Raw genomic sequence first — 17,244 nt, forward strand, 5'->3', positions numbered from 1 at the left:
GATCTCTTTTTTTTATTGTTGTTTTTATTATTATTATTGTCAAAAAGCTTTAGTTTAAATCACAGCCATGCAATAAAGATTTGTATTAGTGTTACTTGCTCGTATTTTTGAACCTTACATGTTTATGTATATCCACAAAAAAGTTCTTAGATACATTTTAGGAGGGTTGAGGAGGACCTCATAATAACAGTACAAAAAGTCATAATAATAATAATAAAAATGTATGAGTCTGTATGTGAATCAACAAACAGTGTGATGAACATGTCAAACAGCAGTATACTGCTTCAACAGTCATTGGCATATTACACACAACTAGCATCACACAAATTTCAATGTAATGTTAAAATTACTACATTTTAGTAGCTCAGTCATATGATGAGTCACAAATAAAACAGATTTTCAGTCCATTTATTCTTCTGGAAACGGGAAGGTCAAGCACATTGCATTGTGAGTTATAATAATGAATTCTGACTAATATAGTAGTTCGTTCAGATATTTTCTGCATAGTGTGCAAACACTGCATTTCTAGTAAGAGTAGTATGGTACTTTGCCATTCCTAACAAACAAATTTGCCAATCTGAATATCTCATATTTTAAAATCCCTAACAAAAGTTTAGACATCTTATGAAAACTAGGACAATGATGTTTTAGAGTAACAATAATCATTACAGTAATATATATTTTTATTTACTTAAATGATTTTTAATTTTCTTATTTGTATTTATTAATCATTCTTAAACATAATTTTCATGACCATTTATTTTAAGCAAAACTACTGACACAACATGACCATTTACTTTAAGCAAAACTACTTTAAGCAAAAATATTGTTCCTCATACTTTTTTTTTTACAAATATCTGAAATATGACCTGGGCATGTCCCTGAGGTTTTTTGGTTGTTGTTATGTATTGCAATCAGTTGTTAAGCATGTATTATTTTAACAATTTATTTAGAGCTTAGAGTAGAGAAAGAAGAGTCATGGAGCAATCACATGTACGTGTGTGTGTGTGTGTGTATCAGGAAGCAGATTAGAGAACAATATCACCTGCTCCAGCAGACTTCTTACATAAACAGAATTTTTGTCCTGCTTTCAGCCTCAAAAACATAATCTATTCAGAAGCACATCACAACATCTTAGTTTTTCTCATTCCAAATTTGTACAAAAACTGACTCAATGTTCTTTAACCTGTTGAAGCTTCCCCCTTTTTGAGCCAAAACCATGACAATGTTGAAGAACGATGATGGAGGGCAGATCGTTCAAGCGAAATCTGACGTAAACAATAGATTATATAATCAACATTTCACAGATTTAACACTTTTGGACAAAAAGTGCTATTGGATGCTTTTCGATGGTCGATTGACTTGAACAATTTACCCAAGTGTAACGGATTGAATTAATCTTGCCATCACACCTTCATCAGTCTCATTTAGATTCTGCATGTTTTCATTTGTATTTCTGATAGGAATGACTATTTTACTGTTGCTGAAGCATTTCTATCATAAATCATAGAACAGATACTGACGCTAAACCCATAGGCCTTTCAATATATAATGTGTCAACATTTGTGTGAAGTCGGGCCAGAGAGCGGGGATCAGGTCCTGACAGGATTCACGCTTTCTCTTTGCAGAAATATTTGACGTCAAGTTTGAGGTTATCTTCAGCAACAGGAAACAAAAACACCTCAATAGAACTTGGATGTCTTACCCCATTTAGACAGCACATGGAGGCAGTAAAAAAAAGAGCTCTGACTGTCACTCCTGCCATCTCCAGTCTGGCCTGGGCCCAACTTCACACGGTAACCGTTCTGAAACAGCTCACCGCACGACTTTTTGCGCCGTACGCTCTCTTGAACGGTTTCCGTGACCAGAGCACCCCGTGGGCCCCGAAACACTAGCAGCTTGCTGGTGATCATGATTCTGAGATCCTACTACTCCTTTATAAATCCAGAAATGTAGAATGTGATGTTTCCTCAGAACTTATAAAATGTGCAACCTCAGATTTACTTGATCAAAAAAGAAAAAATCTAATTTTGACTCCGAGAAAAAGTGATAGAGCCTAGAGAGTCTCATAGAGCGTGAACGCCAGAATGTGTCTAAAAGACTGTTTAACAATACTAAAAACCCTTCAAGCTTAGACCGAGAAACCTGTCATTGGATGGAAATCTGATTGCAGCCACAATCTCTGACGTATTTGGTCTGATCTTTTCAATATTAAACTCCCACGCACGTATCTTGTCTTTGATCCCCTCTCTGTTTAAGCGAGGTGACTAGCTTTTGTATACACTGAACCCTTCTAGAGATTTAGATCTGTTAAAATGAAAACGGAAATGGAAAGAAAAAACAATCCTGAATTAATCACTGGGGTTGTACTTGAAGTGTTCTCATGAGTTTTTTTTATTTGTTTATTTTTATTTTACTGATAACTGTAATTCTGTGCAGAACTGTAATAACACAGAACTGTAATTCTGTGTTATACTCGAAAGATAATACATTTCATAGCAATAATTGCTTTCTAAATGAAGTGGCGTAATCTTGCTGTTGAACTCATCTATATTCACTGTACTCCAAAGGTGTCATAAAAGGAGATATTTTGATATGTTAATAACCAAACGCTTTAGGTTACCACTGACTTTCATTGCATGGAAGAACACTAATTTCACAAAATATGTTTTGTTGTTGTTGTTGTTCAGCAGAAGAAAGTAACTCATACAGGTTTGAAATGACATGAGGGTGAGTAAATGATTAGAATTTTTATTTTTGGCTGAACGCTTCCTTTAAGGCATCAGGAACGCTCCTGATACAAAGGCTGATTCAAAAGTAAGGCTGTTGTCAACATTATGTTGCCATCTAAGATCGCATGAACTCATTTTGACAACATTCTGGGCAGCTCCGCACGTATCCTTTCAAGAGAAGACAATCCAAGAATGTACTGTGGCAAGCTCAGTGCTAACAATGACTCCAAGATGGCAGACAAAATAAAATCATTACAGACATACTTTAAGTTTATTCAATACCACCAAATATCAAAATAAAGTAATTAAAGTATTAAATATAATTTTTAAAACGGACTATTTTACACAATATGTATGTGCCAAGTCTTGTTATACTAGCGGAGCAACCTATTATTTCTAATTCTCATTAAGTCTACTGTGCACTTTGCAAGAGAAACGCTATTTTCAATCTGTTCCAAGTCACTTAAAGGGGCAATATGTATACAAATTTTAATGTATTAATCGTTTTTTTGTGCTAATGTGTGAACAGTTTGTAACGAAACAAAAACCGAGACCTTCCTCGACTTCCTAGGGTGTCTGTGAAATAAATCAAATTTAGCAAAAATACCGTAAAGACATTTATATTTTTACAAAAGGTTTGTATTTTAAATCATCTTTCAAAAACGTTAAAAAACCTTAGTGATACCAAACTTTTGAACAGTAGTGTATAAAGCTAAATACTGCTGTTTGTTACAATGTACCTATGTAGCCACATTGGTATCTACGTTGTGCATCAGTAATTTCCCATGGACCTTTGGTGAACCTGCATAGCATGTTTCTGTCTCAGCAGTGGAAAAGCCCGTGGCACAGGATCCAGGAGAGTAGGCCAGTGCTATGCACTGAAGCAGGTTTAATGGACATGTGTAGAATGGACAGATGCTCATTCAGACTATTTCATTCACATCTGCAGGCCCACAGACCAACAGCATGTCACGTGTGTTACAGACACAAACCACTGGTTCTTTTTCTCAATCAGGGAATACTGAACATGTTTAAAGGGGATAAAGGGCCGCCGGGATTATTCGTCGCTCGTTTCTCCCAGAATGCATCCGCGCAGGCATGTACTGAAGCCTGCCATGTGAGAGAGGGTTTTATATATGAAAGAGGCTTAAAGCACAAATTAGTTTCCTTCACAGATTTTTCTTCTTCTGGTCATGCGACTCTTATTCCTAACCGAGAATCTTCTAGTTCCAGTAGTGTGGCACATTACTGCTTCAACCCACCAGATGGCAGTAGTACTTAATATCCACTTTTTCAGGGATGGACTGGGACCACTGATGGTGAGAATCAACCACCACAAACTCCATCAGAAAACAAATAACTTTGATATACATCTATTAAATTACATTTGCAGAAATTGATTTATTAAAATGAAAATTTGTATAGAGTAGATCAGAACCCGTAACCACTGAGAATGTTACATTAGCATATACTCATTTCTTGCTTTTTTTATTAATCATAATCAGACTCTTACAAAGCATTGGGTACATTTGGTTGTTTGTTTAACCCTCTGGGGACCAGAAACGCACCGGCGCGTTTTGCTCGTTTTTTTTCACATAGCAGAAAAATAGACTTAAAGTACTACCATCATTTCTGTTCATATAGAGCTAAGAAATATGAGAAAATAATCTGTTAAATGTCTACTTTTTTATGTCCCCACATACAATCGAAATAAAATATTGTGCTTTTGTAAAATAAAGAAAATAAACAGGGTGTGCGTTCTGCCTCTCGGTCACCGTGAACTTTTTTTCTGGAGCACGTCTCTAATCTTCCACACAACTCAGCTAATACTATTCACCCAGCCATAAGCAATATATCTTTTAAATCATTTGAGTTTGTACTTTTAAATGATCTGATTCAAAACTAAAATTAATATTCTCCGTTTATGTCATCTATATAAAAAGAGAGACGTGTCAGCCCGTCTCATTATCGTTCTCTCAGCTGATTATCTCTGGTAATGTGACACGCCCACGGAGAGCACGCGCTATTCAAACGCAAATATGTGAAGCAACACATTGAGACGCGTTTACGCCCATAAACTCTGAAAACACACATTATTTTTTAGTCAGATAAATCTACTGTCGTCTTGCGCGGCTATATGAGGAACAATCCTGGGACAATTTACCACAGAACAAGTGCTGGTTTATTTTCACTTCGAGGAGGAGCAACAGATTCAGCTGAGAAGTAAGTGTTTTATGCAAGTGCTTTGTTCTAATCGCGATATAGAATAACGTTAGTGTCTGTAAACGGAAAAATAGCATACTGTTTAAATGTGAATCATGTTTGTGTGTGTGTGAATGAATGAACGCACAGATACGTACTGTTACAGACTAAATAAAAGACAACATTTCGTTGACTAGTTTTGGATAAAGTTTTTACTCTAAAATAGACATCAAATAAGCTTTTGTTCGGAGTTTCTGCTCATATGTTAAATATATAGTATGTTTTGTCAATAAACTAATCAACTAAGATGTTATAGTGTTTGTTCAAGCTATATCAAAATAATGAATCCTCAACTTTGAAATATGTATGATCAAACTAAGACATTTATGGAAAAAGACAATTTTCTTTTCAAGATGTTTCCAACTCTAACTTTGAACTTTGAACTGAAATAAAACCATGTCTATATGGTGAAGGGTGTGTGATAGAAGTGTCCAGACGTATGCACCCTGTATTTTCCTTATATAAATCCAAACAATCTAAAAGCCATTCTTTTTTTAAATCTCCTCATTCTTTGTGCAAGGCTCCTGTAATGATATGGCCTGATAGCACCTAATAGGGCCATTATGGGGAGGGTCTTTGTCTTTCTCAGGTGTGAAATGCCACACATATTAATGAGAGATCACGCCTCCTGCATAAAGCTTTCTCAAACAAAACACGTCATTAAAAATGTAAAATACTTTATTGACTTATCTGAATGAGCAGTCAGGATGATTCTCACATAGTTTTGGAGCAAATACTCTAGACTATGTGATACAATTTTCAAAAGTATTGTGAAGAAATAATTAATATGTGTTTTGTGGTCTTATTTCAGCAACTTTCATTTTTATTTTTTTTCAATAACCACACATAAACATTATTCTCTTAAAAATACAAACATGTACATACATGTTGCTCACTTATCATGGTAGTCCCGTCTGTGCTATATAGAGTGAATTTACACCTTTGCCATTAACATGTTTATAAATAACTGAAAAAAGCACAAATGTCAGTGCATGTCAAAACATCCCAAGGGCCCCAAAAACACGCTGGTCCCCAGAGGGTTAAACCCTGTTGCAAATACAAAAACAAAGTTACGCATGCTGTCCACCTTCAAAAAGGAAAAAAATGTGAACTTTCTATTCATCAAATAATAGTGGAAATTTATCACAAACTGTTTTTAACACTAATAATAATACAAATGTTTCTTGAGCACCAAATCAGCATATCAGAATGATTTCTGCAGGATTATGAAGACTGCTTTGCCTTGACAGAAATACATTACATTTTAAATTATAATAATATTTCACTATATTAGTGTTTTTACTGTTTTCTCAATCAAATAAATGCAGCTTTGGTGAGAATAAGAGACTTCTTTCAAAGACATTAAAAAAATATTTTGAATGGTAATGTGTATTTAACACAATTCTAAATTAGAATGTTTCATTTTGTTTAAAATGGTTTGTAGCTCCAAGCTATATCACATGTCATTCAGGAAAACCGCCTTTCAAAAGAGAAGTACGGAAAAGACTACAGTACATCACTGAAGCAGAGTGAACCTAGGAATCTCCCTCTATATACGTACCCTCCATTAATATGCACTAGATCTCCTCACATAAGACACTGTGATTAATGCCTTCTCTTCCCAGACAGATACAGCTTTAACTCACAAAACGTCTCCATTTCAGAGTCAAGTACGTGTTGTTAACTGATTGCAAAGATGAAGGAAGCTAGTGTGGTATAAGAGCCTCGTGCTAATCCATACACAACTCTTGTGTTTAAAAATATTCTCCTGCACTGCTTTGAGAAGATTAATTTCTATTTCCCAGAAGAGGGTCTCTGCATACCCTTCAAATTTTGCTTTAGTCAAAACATTGCTTTAATCAAGGTCCAATTTTCAGAGTGGTAAAGGTATAGCCAAGGTTCACTCATGTGCCAGGGTCTTTGACAGTCCCTACAGCAGATTTAATTATGATCCATCATAGTTTCCTTTACAGGGTGGGACCAGGGGGTCCAGAATACAATAGTTCTTGAAAATGTGAGTGAAATGAGTTGAAATATTCAAAGCTTAAATATACAACCATGTTGAATTTCAGCCCATAGAAATGCAAGCCTTAAAAATACAATGCATTAAAATGCAAGCACGGTTAGTGCAATGCATATTTTTTTCAATTAGTGCAGTTCAACAAGCTTTTTTGTTTCAAAAACATTTGTCATTAATTTTCTTCCATACATTTGGCTTTAGTTTACATGTTACACGACACATTTACAGCAGGGTTTCGACAAACAACTATATTATAAAAGGGTCTGATTATGATTTGTCCTGGTGGAAATTTAGTCCAGGAGTGCTCGCTCTCGAGGGCCTGACAATTCCTCAATGTTTATTATGCTGTTTGTTCTCTAAAAGCTCTTTTCGCTGAGATTAATATACCTCTGATCTTCTGTATATTGTCATTATGTAACATATGACCACTGTAGTTCCCTCCATTCAGAGTTTGCTGATGGTGTTGGACACGTGGCTGATGTTGCTCCAGATTTCATATGCCGCCTGTTTCACAGTCTTTCATCATGTCTGAGAATTTGTCTCTGTTCTGTGAGAGCACTCTTTGGTCTTTGAGATGGCTTTATTCTGCAAGACAGGCCCATACCATGTCCCCAAAAGTACCAGGAGCACATTCATTCTGTGTTTCATATCCATACTTCACGTTTACTGTACAGAGGGCCCTATCTTACACCCGGCGCAATGCAAACGAGGTCTGAAAACGAGGTGTGTTCAGGCCCATTGTTGGCGCGTTGCTATTTTGAGGCAAATAGACTGAAACCTGGTCTAAAGTCAATGGCGCAATATTTTTTTTTGTTATTTAAAAGAGCACGTTAGTAATGTGCGCCTATAGGCGGGTTCAAAAACACGCGTGCACTCTGCTTAGGGACAGACAGGGACGCACAGCAGCACATAAACATGCCAAATGTTTCAAATAAAAGGATTACAATGTAAAATATTATTATTGTGTACATAAAGATATGGTGGAATCCGGCTTGTCCCGTAGATGATATGCTTGCGCACTTTTACCTCGCGCACGAGCAGTTCCGTTTGCGCTCTGGAGCGCGTGCTCGGTCTTTCCACTATCAAATTCTGTCATGTAAATAGCAAATCCGCCATGGCGCGAGTGCAACTGGCATTTAAAGGGAATGAGACTCTGATTGGTTTAACGCACGCAAATCCCAAAACACACCCACTACTCATTAAGAGAATAGGGACAACCCTTTTAGACCATGTGCCTGGCGTGCCGACCATTTTTTCAGTCGTTAAACTAGCAAAAGTGGATTTGGACACACGCCCTAAGTGAACTTGCACCCTGCGCTTTACACCATGCGATTAGATCGTTAAAATAGGGCCCAGAGTGTGTTTTGTCCACTGGAGTGCTCTAGCTGAGTTTAACAAGCTTTAGTTTTTAAAATTTTAAACAGTATTACATCAATTTGCATCAAAGCAAATTACACATTACATTCATTCATGTGATGGTAGAGCTGAATTTTCAGCATAATTTCTCCAGTCTGATCAATGTTGAACACAGTTAATATTTTTATGGAAACTAATATATTTCAGACTTTGAAGAATAGAAAATTCTAAAGAACAGCATTTATTTGAAATAGAAATCATGTAACATTATAATTGTCTTCACTTTAACTTTTAAACAATTTAATGTGCCCGCCCTTAATATCTTTCCAAAAAAAATCCTGACTCCTTTTGAACGGTAGTGTACAGAATATACCTCCTTTAAAGTTTAGCATAATTGGGACTTGTCCAAATCTCAATTATTTATTGTGTATAATAAATTCATTTGATCTTTCACTACTCATTCAATTGGTTTTGACGGCTTAAAAAAAAAGGAAAACTGAAGCTAAAGTCTAGTTTCTTTGATTAAAATTCTACATCCCGTAAATATTTTAATCGTGATGCTTCTACAAGCATCATTGCTGTTGTGTAAACAGTAGACGACAATGCCTGAAATTGTGGACGTGTGAAATTACATCTGTGAAGTTAGGAAACACACTCTGATTACAAAATTGGTCTGACTCCAAACCATTATACTCCTATTGGTTTCGAGCTTTTAACGAGTTCAGTGCTCAAACTTCCTCAGCATTTGGACTGCACGGGCAAGTCCTCAACTGTTTACATATGCCGCTCAGCCAAACAGCTGTTATTAGGTGGATGTTGATAGCAGCTTTTATTTGATTTTCATTTAAATGCTCGGTAGGGAGGAACACCATTAAAATGACAGATTTGTTGATGAACTTCTCCTTTTCTAATGCATTATTCAAACAGCACCATGGCAGAAGATGACAGTTCTCTAAAGCTGGCTACCAAAGTACTTAATTATTAACTACTGTTTTTTGATGTGTTTGTGTTTTTTTGATGTGATGTGTTTTTACAGTTGTTTTGGAAAGCACCAATGACACAGGTGGCGTAATGGTTATAAACGAGTGTGTTTACATTCGGTAGTATCAAGCAGAGATGCTTTCCTAACCTCTTTGGAAACAGGATACACAGGCACACACACACAGTCACTTTACACCGTAGTCGTGTCTCACCTGTCACTCACCCCAACTTTGACACAAACATATTGTGATGGGAAATCATTACCATCAAACCGAGGGTGCTTACTCGCCCCACTGGCTACTTAAAAGTAAGCCTTATACAGGAACGTACACTTTCCCCTTTCCAAATATCACCTTTTTGTTAGCCCAGTTTAGAGAAGCAAGATTTAAAAAGCTAGTCCATTCTGGCTTATGTTGGTCAGTGTGCCCCTCGCAGGCTGAGAAGCCTGGTAATGCTATTATCCCAGCATAATTAAAGCCCCAAGTCAACTCACGCTCTTAACATTCTTCTCAGCCTTTCTTCACCTATGCCACATAATGATCTTTGCAGTTTGCCAAATTTCCAAGCCATGACATTTTGTAGCTATTCTTGGGTTTCCCATGACAGAGAGTGACAACAAACCATGGCAGCTTGGCTTAATAATCAAAAAAAGCTCCTGTTCAAACATTTGCCCTGGTCTCATCATCAGTGTGTCCTCTGTCTCCTCTATCTGTAGTTTGAGCTGTTTCTGTGACTGCTGCCCTGTGGTTCAGGGACTGACAGGAGGGTCAGGAGAGGGAAAGGGGAGTGAGGAGTGTTTGGAGACTTACCCAACCAGCTCCTGTTCAGATAAACTGACACAAACACGGGCGGTACGGTGAAGAAGTCCACCACTGAGTTCACCTCCAACCAGAACCACAGCTTATCATTGGCTGCTATGAACTGGAAGAAGATGAAATGGAAAACGGGTCAATATCACATAGTTTTAAAGGGGATCATATTTTAGAATGTTATATTAGAATGTTACATTAAAAGTTATTGGTGACAAAAAAATATTACTGGGTGTGCAGAATGTGATAGAAATATGTTGAGTATGAAGTATGTACTTACACGCAGGCCAAAGTAGAGTAAGAAGAACACATTGAATGCCATGTCAATTTGTAATGTGAAGTCTTTGTAGAAATTCTGACAGGATTCTATAGGACTATGGAGAAAGAAAAACAAATAAATGTTAATTCAATTTCAAACAGATACATGATTTAATTGGCATGGAAATAATGTCAAAATACAAACTTAATCTGAATGGTCCTAAAAATTGTTTTGTTTTGTTTTTTAGGCAAAATGTATTTTCTTTTCTTTCTGATTATAAACACATGATGAATTATAAATATGCACATATAATATAAAACACACCCTGTAACATTATCAAACTTGCCTTTTTGTCATACTTTTCCGGACTATATATTGTACTACTCTTATATAACCTACATAAAAGTTTGCATAAATAATACAATATTCATTTGCATGAAAATGATATTTATACCTTACATAAAATAATTTATTTGCATACTTTATTTGTTATTTGCATACTTTTGGTTATATCTTTATACATTGGTTCTGTACTTAGTGCAATGACAATAAAATGTAAACAAAATGTTGAAGTTAAACGTGTTTTAAAACACATGTTGTTTGTTTGTTTAAAACAAACATGAATAGTTTATGACTACTACAATTATTCACAGGAAAATACAACTTATTGTGATATAATGTACAGTACCATGAATGCATTGCATTATAATACCTTTTTAATACATTATATTTTGACACACAGTCAAGACATCAGGAACGTTGAAAGACATTGATATGATTCAGGACTGTCTTAAAGCACCAGTTGCCTTTATCTGTTAGAATACATTTTAAAATATATAACAGCATTTCTGATTTATTCAGTACAACTGGGATGGTTAACTCAACTGTTGAATGGTTCAATTAATTAAAAGGCTTCATTTCATAAGCCAAAAGCCTTTGAGCTGAGGTTAATGAGGTGCTTGCCTTTCACTGGCATTATCTCATAGGAAGTAATTTAGAGACCAGCCTTGAAATTCACTAGACATAAATAATATCAAACTAAAGAAAAGACAGCCAAATTAAGGAAAAAGGGGCCCATAATGCAAGTTTAACTAGCTACTTTTGGCCTTAAAGTGATAGGTCACCCAAACATTTAAATTTGCTGTTAATTTACTAACCCTTAGGCCATTCAAAATGAAAGTGATTTTTTTCTTTAGGAGAACAGTAAAGAAGAGTTTTGCCTGAAACCGTGGTCCTTCATGATTCATATAATACAATATAAGTCAATGGCTACTGTGACAAGAGAGTCAAAAAAAATAATAATACAGGCAAAACAAAATTAATACCCATGGCTCCTGACGATACATTGAGGTCTTATGAAGCAAAACTGTCTGTGCAAGAAACAGAAAATGATTTACATGTTTTAAAATTAGGGCTGTTAAAATTAAGGCGTTAGTGCATGCGATTATTTTTTTCAGTTTAGCATGTTAAAAATATTTAAAGAAATTAACGCAACATCCGTTTTTTGAATCATCCTTTGGCTAGCGTTACATTTTATGACTATCATCTTATTAATGCAAATGCTTTTAAACCATTCAAGGACTATAAGACACAAAAGAGAACGCAGTGCGGTACTGGTATGCATCTGTGAATCTCCTGTCTGTGTGACACATGCACACACGACTCATGCACACAGAAAGGCCCTTCAGGCTGAGTTTGAACGGACAAAAACACGCAAAATTATGCCAAAATTACGGTTTTGTTAAGTATCCTCGCAAGTACAGTCTTAAATTAGTTGAAAGAAGTCTTAAATGCAGCGGCGGCGCCAGGGGGGGTCTCAAGACCCTCCCAAAAAATGCTTTGACCCCCCATTTGACCCCCCCCCCACCCCCTTCCTGATTAATAAAAAATATATATCCGGGATAAATATTTTAAAATGTTTATCTTCAAACTACGCAGAACATAACAATAATAAATAATTAATTTATTCGACATACAAAATATATAAACATAAGAATCACGTTCCCTCTAAGCTGCGCGCGTGCGCGGTCGTGCACTTCTGATGCCGCGGCCGCGCAGAAAAGAATAATATGCCACGCAGAGGACTGACGCGAAATGTGTGGGGAAATCCATTTGATTGTATGTGAGAAATAATTGCAGTGCTCAAACTGGTGAGTGCAGTTAACAGGTTTCAAAGAAAGAGAACGATGTGAGCGCGTGTGATTGCCAGTGAGTCGTGTGTGCGGACCAAATATCTCAATACGAGAGGCGACGAGAAACGCAAAGACATGTGAAATAAAATCACAATATCATGTTTTAAAGAAGAGTGGTTTGATTAAAGTGGTGGAAATAACGGATGATGGACACAGAACGGTAACAATTACACACCCACCTGCGTGCAAACTCAAAATACATCATTAGTTTACATAGATTTAAATAGTTTCAGGCATGGTTAGATTAGGCTACTATAAAAGAGTTCACATATTCACTTTTCTTGAAAATATATTAAGCTATTAGATCTAGCTATTTACAGTAAATGCTTCAGTTTGTTTTCATATTATAATAATATAATATGAAAACAAATTGAAGCATTTAAACGGATATATCACTTAAAATACTTCAATTCATTTTTTTTTTTTTTTTATATTATATTAGGCATATATTTTATTATATTTAAAGCCTAAATAAAGAATCTCACAAGGGTATTGTTTAGGGCTCATTGCCATTAAAAAGTTTGAAACCCCCTGCTAAAGAAAATATAGGCTAGGAAATTCATAAGCTATAAACAATCATTTAACTTTGATGGTTTAATGCTGCCTGTACAATTAATTGACTGTACAAAAACACTTTATGGTTTTCCTAAACCATCTCAGTGTAACAGCTTAATTTTCTTTCATAATATATTATATTATTGTAAAGAATTGAACTGTCCTGCAGAAGATTTTGTAAATTATTTTTCATAGGATTTCTTAGTAAAGACTGGAAACAGAGGACACCGAGGAATTGGAGGATGAGGAGGATACTATTTTGTAAATATGTTTTCTGTCATGGGTGTGGCTATGGCAATTAAAGTTCGAGCATATTGTTTGCAAACTGCAATTGATTAATTAATTTAAAACAAAGTAGTTGATATGCTGTGTTGTTTTTGTTGTTAAGTAGCAGCAATATGCAGTTATTAGCCGTGTCCACTGTATTTTTTGTTGGTTTTCATGAGACCCCCCTTGAAATGACCAGGACCCCCCATTGCCCCCCCAATCAAAATTGTCTGGAGCCGCCACTGCTTAAATGAATGTAAAGAGTTGTGAGAAAATGGGATCCGTGTCATGTGCTGCAGGTCTTAAAGTGACAGCTGCCTAATAAACCCTCTGCTGTTTGTCATTAAGGACAATCATACAACAAAAGAAAAAGAGAAAATCACTCACTGCTCTTGACTGAATAACATTTGTAGCTTAATAGGGATTAATCTATATTTAATTTATAAATTATGCAGTGAAGACTGTGAAGTGTTTGATAACTTTATTTAATTTCTGTGAATATCCTACCAAACCAACCTGAAACTCTTAAAGCACTGGCTCAAAAACAAAGGAAACAATAACTTTTTTTGTGCATTTTGACAGGCCAATGAAAAATCTAAACCGGTCTGACTGGGCCAATAGGAAAAAATTAAGCCCTGATATATTGAAAGGCACAGGTAAATGTGACATTTATTACAATTGGTGTAATGAAGATTGTTTTAAGTTCACTTAAATTAAAATTTGTTACATTTTTTAAAGCCTAATAGATGTTAAAATTGATAGCTTTTAATTAGGCCTATACTGTAATGCTGAATGCTTATAATGGCTATAATTGAGGGGAGGGGGGGGGGATTTTTATTTTATTTCATAGCAGTACTGGTATCGGTGATACTGGCCTTCTTTCATAAAAAATGCCATTAAATAAATAGTTTAAATATACTGTCTTTATGTTGTTTCTACATTAATTTGGAGATTAAATATGAAATTACAATATAAAAATATATTCAAAACGTTAAAAAGGGTCATATGATGGTTCTAAAAATAACATTATTTTGTGTATTTGGTTGAATGCAATGTGTTTACGCGGTTTTAGGTTCAAAAAAGTTATTATTTTACACATACTGTACATTGTTGCTCCTCTATGCCCCGCCTTTCTGAAACGCATCGATTTCTACAAAGTTCATCGTTCTGAAAAGTGCGGTGTGCTCTGAATTTTTTAAATATGAAAACATACTTACAGGCTGTGTCTGAGAGTCAGAAGCGCCAGACTGTAACGTTACTTGCAAAGATGGAATTGCCCCACTTTTTAGAATCAGCCTTTATGCACAGCCGGCCTTCACACAGTTCTGGAAACAGTCCTCCGAAAAATGCGCAGCACACAGTCGAAAATTGTAGTTGTACTGTCCTGGAACAGTGTTGTAAATAAAGCTTAAGCACTGTTTTCTAATTGTGTCCTCTTTTGGAAGGCCAAACAAAGTAGTTTGGCTTTCGCAACGAAAAACACAGTGTCTCCACGATATGGCGGTGCCGGGTGGCAACAATAATAAAGCGAGAATAAAAGTTACGCCTTCTTTCTTTGCGTATACATTTGGGCGGTGTTATAAAACTCTGCCCCCGCACACTGACGTAGATTTGTGGGGGCGTGTTTGAAGGAAGCGTTTTAGGAAGCCTTTTATAAAGGATATCTCTTTAGGTTTCACACTCTGAGCTTTGTAACTGCAGATCTTATACTTGCACTAACAGCTACATAACATACTAAAGAAAAAAGAAAACAAGAAATCACATCATATGACTCCTTTAATGTTAGGAGCGATTCATCTCGATTAATTACAGAAAAATGTGTGATTAATTAGTTGAGGAGCAACAGTCTTTCTGTCGCATTATGGCATATGCACGGGGGCAAACTCATGTGTGAGTTGACGCTGTGTCTGTTTACAACAGAGAGGGAGGACACATCTGTTGTATTGTTCGTCAAAAAGGTACTTACTTGTGCTTATCCTAGATGCCGTAACCTATATAAAAAATTTAAGATTGACTTTTCACAGATTCCCAACATTTGAGCTCCCATACATGTCATTATGTGACAGGAAGCTCGGGTGCCAGACTGTCGTGAACGCGCTCAGGACCATTTGCCGAGGCAGTGGATTACAGGTAATAATTTTATAAATAATGTTCAGTTTCTTGCACAAACCGATCGTTTCACTTCCCAAGACCTCAATGTATCGCCAGGAGCCAGAGGTATCAATTGTTTTGCTTGTATATGTTTTTTTTTTTTACTCTCAAAGTGACAGTAGCCATTGACATTATATGAATCACCAAGGACCACGGTTTCAGCAAAAAAATTCTTTACTGTTCTGGAGAAAAAAAGACTCCTAGATCTTGGATGGCCTGAGAGTAAATTTACAGCAAATTTACATTATTTTGGTGAACTATCCCTTTAATGGTCAGGAAGAGCTTTCTATCAAGTTACAATTAGCGGCGTCTCAAAATGCACAACCGTCAACACATGTACGCTGTGAAACACAAAGCGCCTGATCCTTGAGCTCACTGTCACTTCACACTCTGCAATTACAAGAGATCTCCTGCCATGTGGCATCCATGCAGAAAGTATCCCTGCTCAGAAATCTTAAGACCTGAATGTCATTCTTGACTGCCTGGGCCATAAGATGACACTTTCCCAGGACCTTATGGAGATGTGGGATGCTCTGAGGTCAGCTGAAAGCATGCTATGCCAACTAATAATGTGGTAAACAGTGCTCAGGCGCTCCCGAGTTTCCATCTAACACTAGGTGGCCCCAGTTTCTAATCGAGTGCCTGCGGAGGACATACAGCAATGTCAATGTGCACAGAACTATGCCTCCCTGAGGGACGAACGCAGTGGGCTATTTCAGGCTAGCTACAGTTTGTGTCTTCATCATCTTCTTTTACAAAGATGCTGCACTTTGGCACTCATTCAGAAAGGGCACAGAATGAATATGAATCCTGAAAAACACCCCGTGTGCTCATGGGCCCAAACGTCCCATTATGTCAAAAACAATCTGAACCATTAATCACTATCAGTGCACACTGGAGCTCTGCTTAAACAGTACAAAAATTAAGGTTGATGGCAAAAGAAAAAAAGGCGACAGACTGAATGCTTGAGCCGTCGGAGTCGGTGATGGTGTGGCACACAGCAGGTCTAGGTTAATACAACAGTAACTGATTTAGGCCAAGGCATCATTTCTAAAATAAGAAGGATTTAGCACCTGCAAGGGCACCGGACAGCTAAAACCTCAGTCGGGGGTCTAAAAATAGCCTTTCTGTTTTAATTCCTCCCTGAGGAGCTCTCTGCATGTGCTTCTAAAATAGGAAAACACACAAAGCCCTAACCTCTTAATGAAAACAGGAGGAAGTGAAAGCTCTAAGCAAGGAAGATGAGAGACTAAAATTTGTTTAGGAGCTGCAGTTGATATTCGCAGCGATAGTCATGGCAGCGTGTTCAAACAATTCTCTGTTCAAGCAGGAGAAATGCTCAGAGGACTAGCTAATCTTCAAAGAATCACATTGAATATTTTTGAGAATTTCCACCCGGTTCCACCAAATACAAATACACGCATGGAGCAAACGGCACTGCAGAGCCTGCCTCCCGCATTCATAACTCAATTCTCACAAAAACGAATGGCAAGATAAAGAGAGGCATGCGAATTGAAACGACATCTCTTATCTTCTTATTGATTAACCCTCCTCAAAAAGAGGTCACACTGGCCTCAGCGTTTTAAACTGCTTTCCTGCCCTTTATGAGAACCCGCATCTGGAAAACACAGACCCCATCAAGGCTTTCCTTTCAGTGATA

General features: G+C 36.7%; 1 protein-coding gene across 23 annotated transcripts in view; it reads right to left on the reverse strand.

The window, feature by feature from the left end:
- kcnma1a (potassium large conductance calcium-activated channel, subfamily M, alpha member 1a) overlaps positions 1–17,244 on the reverse strand; it is a 220,815-nt gene that overhangs the window by 67,423 nt on the left and 136,148 nt on the right. For 22 of the 23 annotated variants that reach the window (XM_056248127.1, XM_056248111.1, XM_056248126.1 and 19 more), the window contains exons 4-5: positions 10,441–10,534; positions 10,161–10,272 (exon numbers count right to left, since the gene is read on the reverse strand). In XM_056248127.1, coding sequence (XP_056104102.1) covers positions 10,161–10,272; positions 10,441–10,534 — 206 coding nt within the window. Of the gene's footprint in view, positions 1–1,705; positions 1,964–10,160; positions 10,273–10,440; positions 10,535–17,244 lie in introns of those variants that run through there. The other variant, XM_056248129.1, reaches the window with a different exon arrangement.

This window comes from Rhinichthys klamathensis, unplaced genomic scaffold (assembly GCF_029890125.1).
Source record: "Rhinichthys klamathensis goyatoka isolate OS25496 unplaced genomic scaffold, OSU_Roscu_1.1 h1tg000053l_1, whole genome shotgun sequence".
In the NCBI taxonomy this organism is placed as follows: domain Eukaryota; kingdom Metazoa; phylum Chordata; class Actinopteri; order Cypriniformes; family Leuciscidae; genus Rhinichthys; species Rhinichthys klamathensis.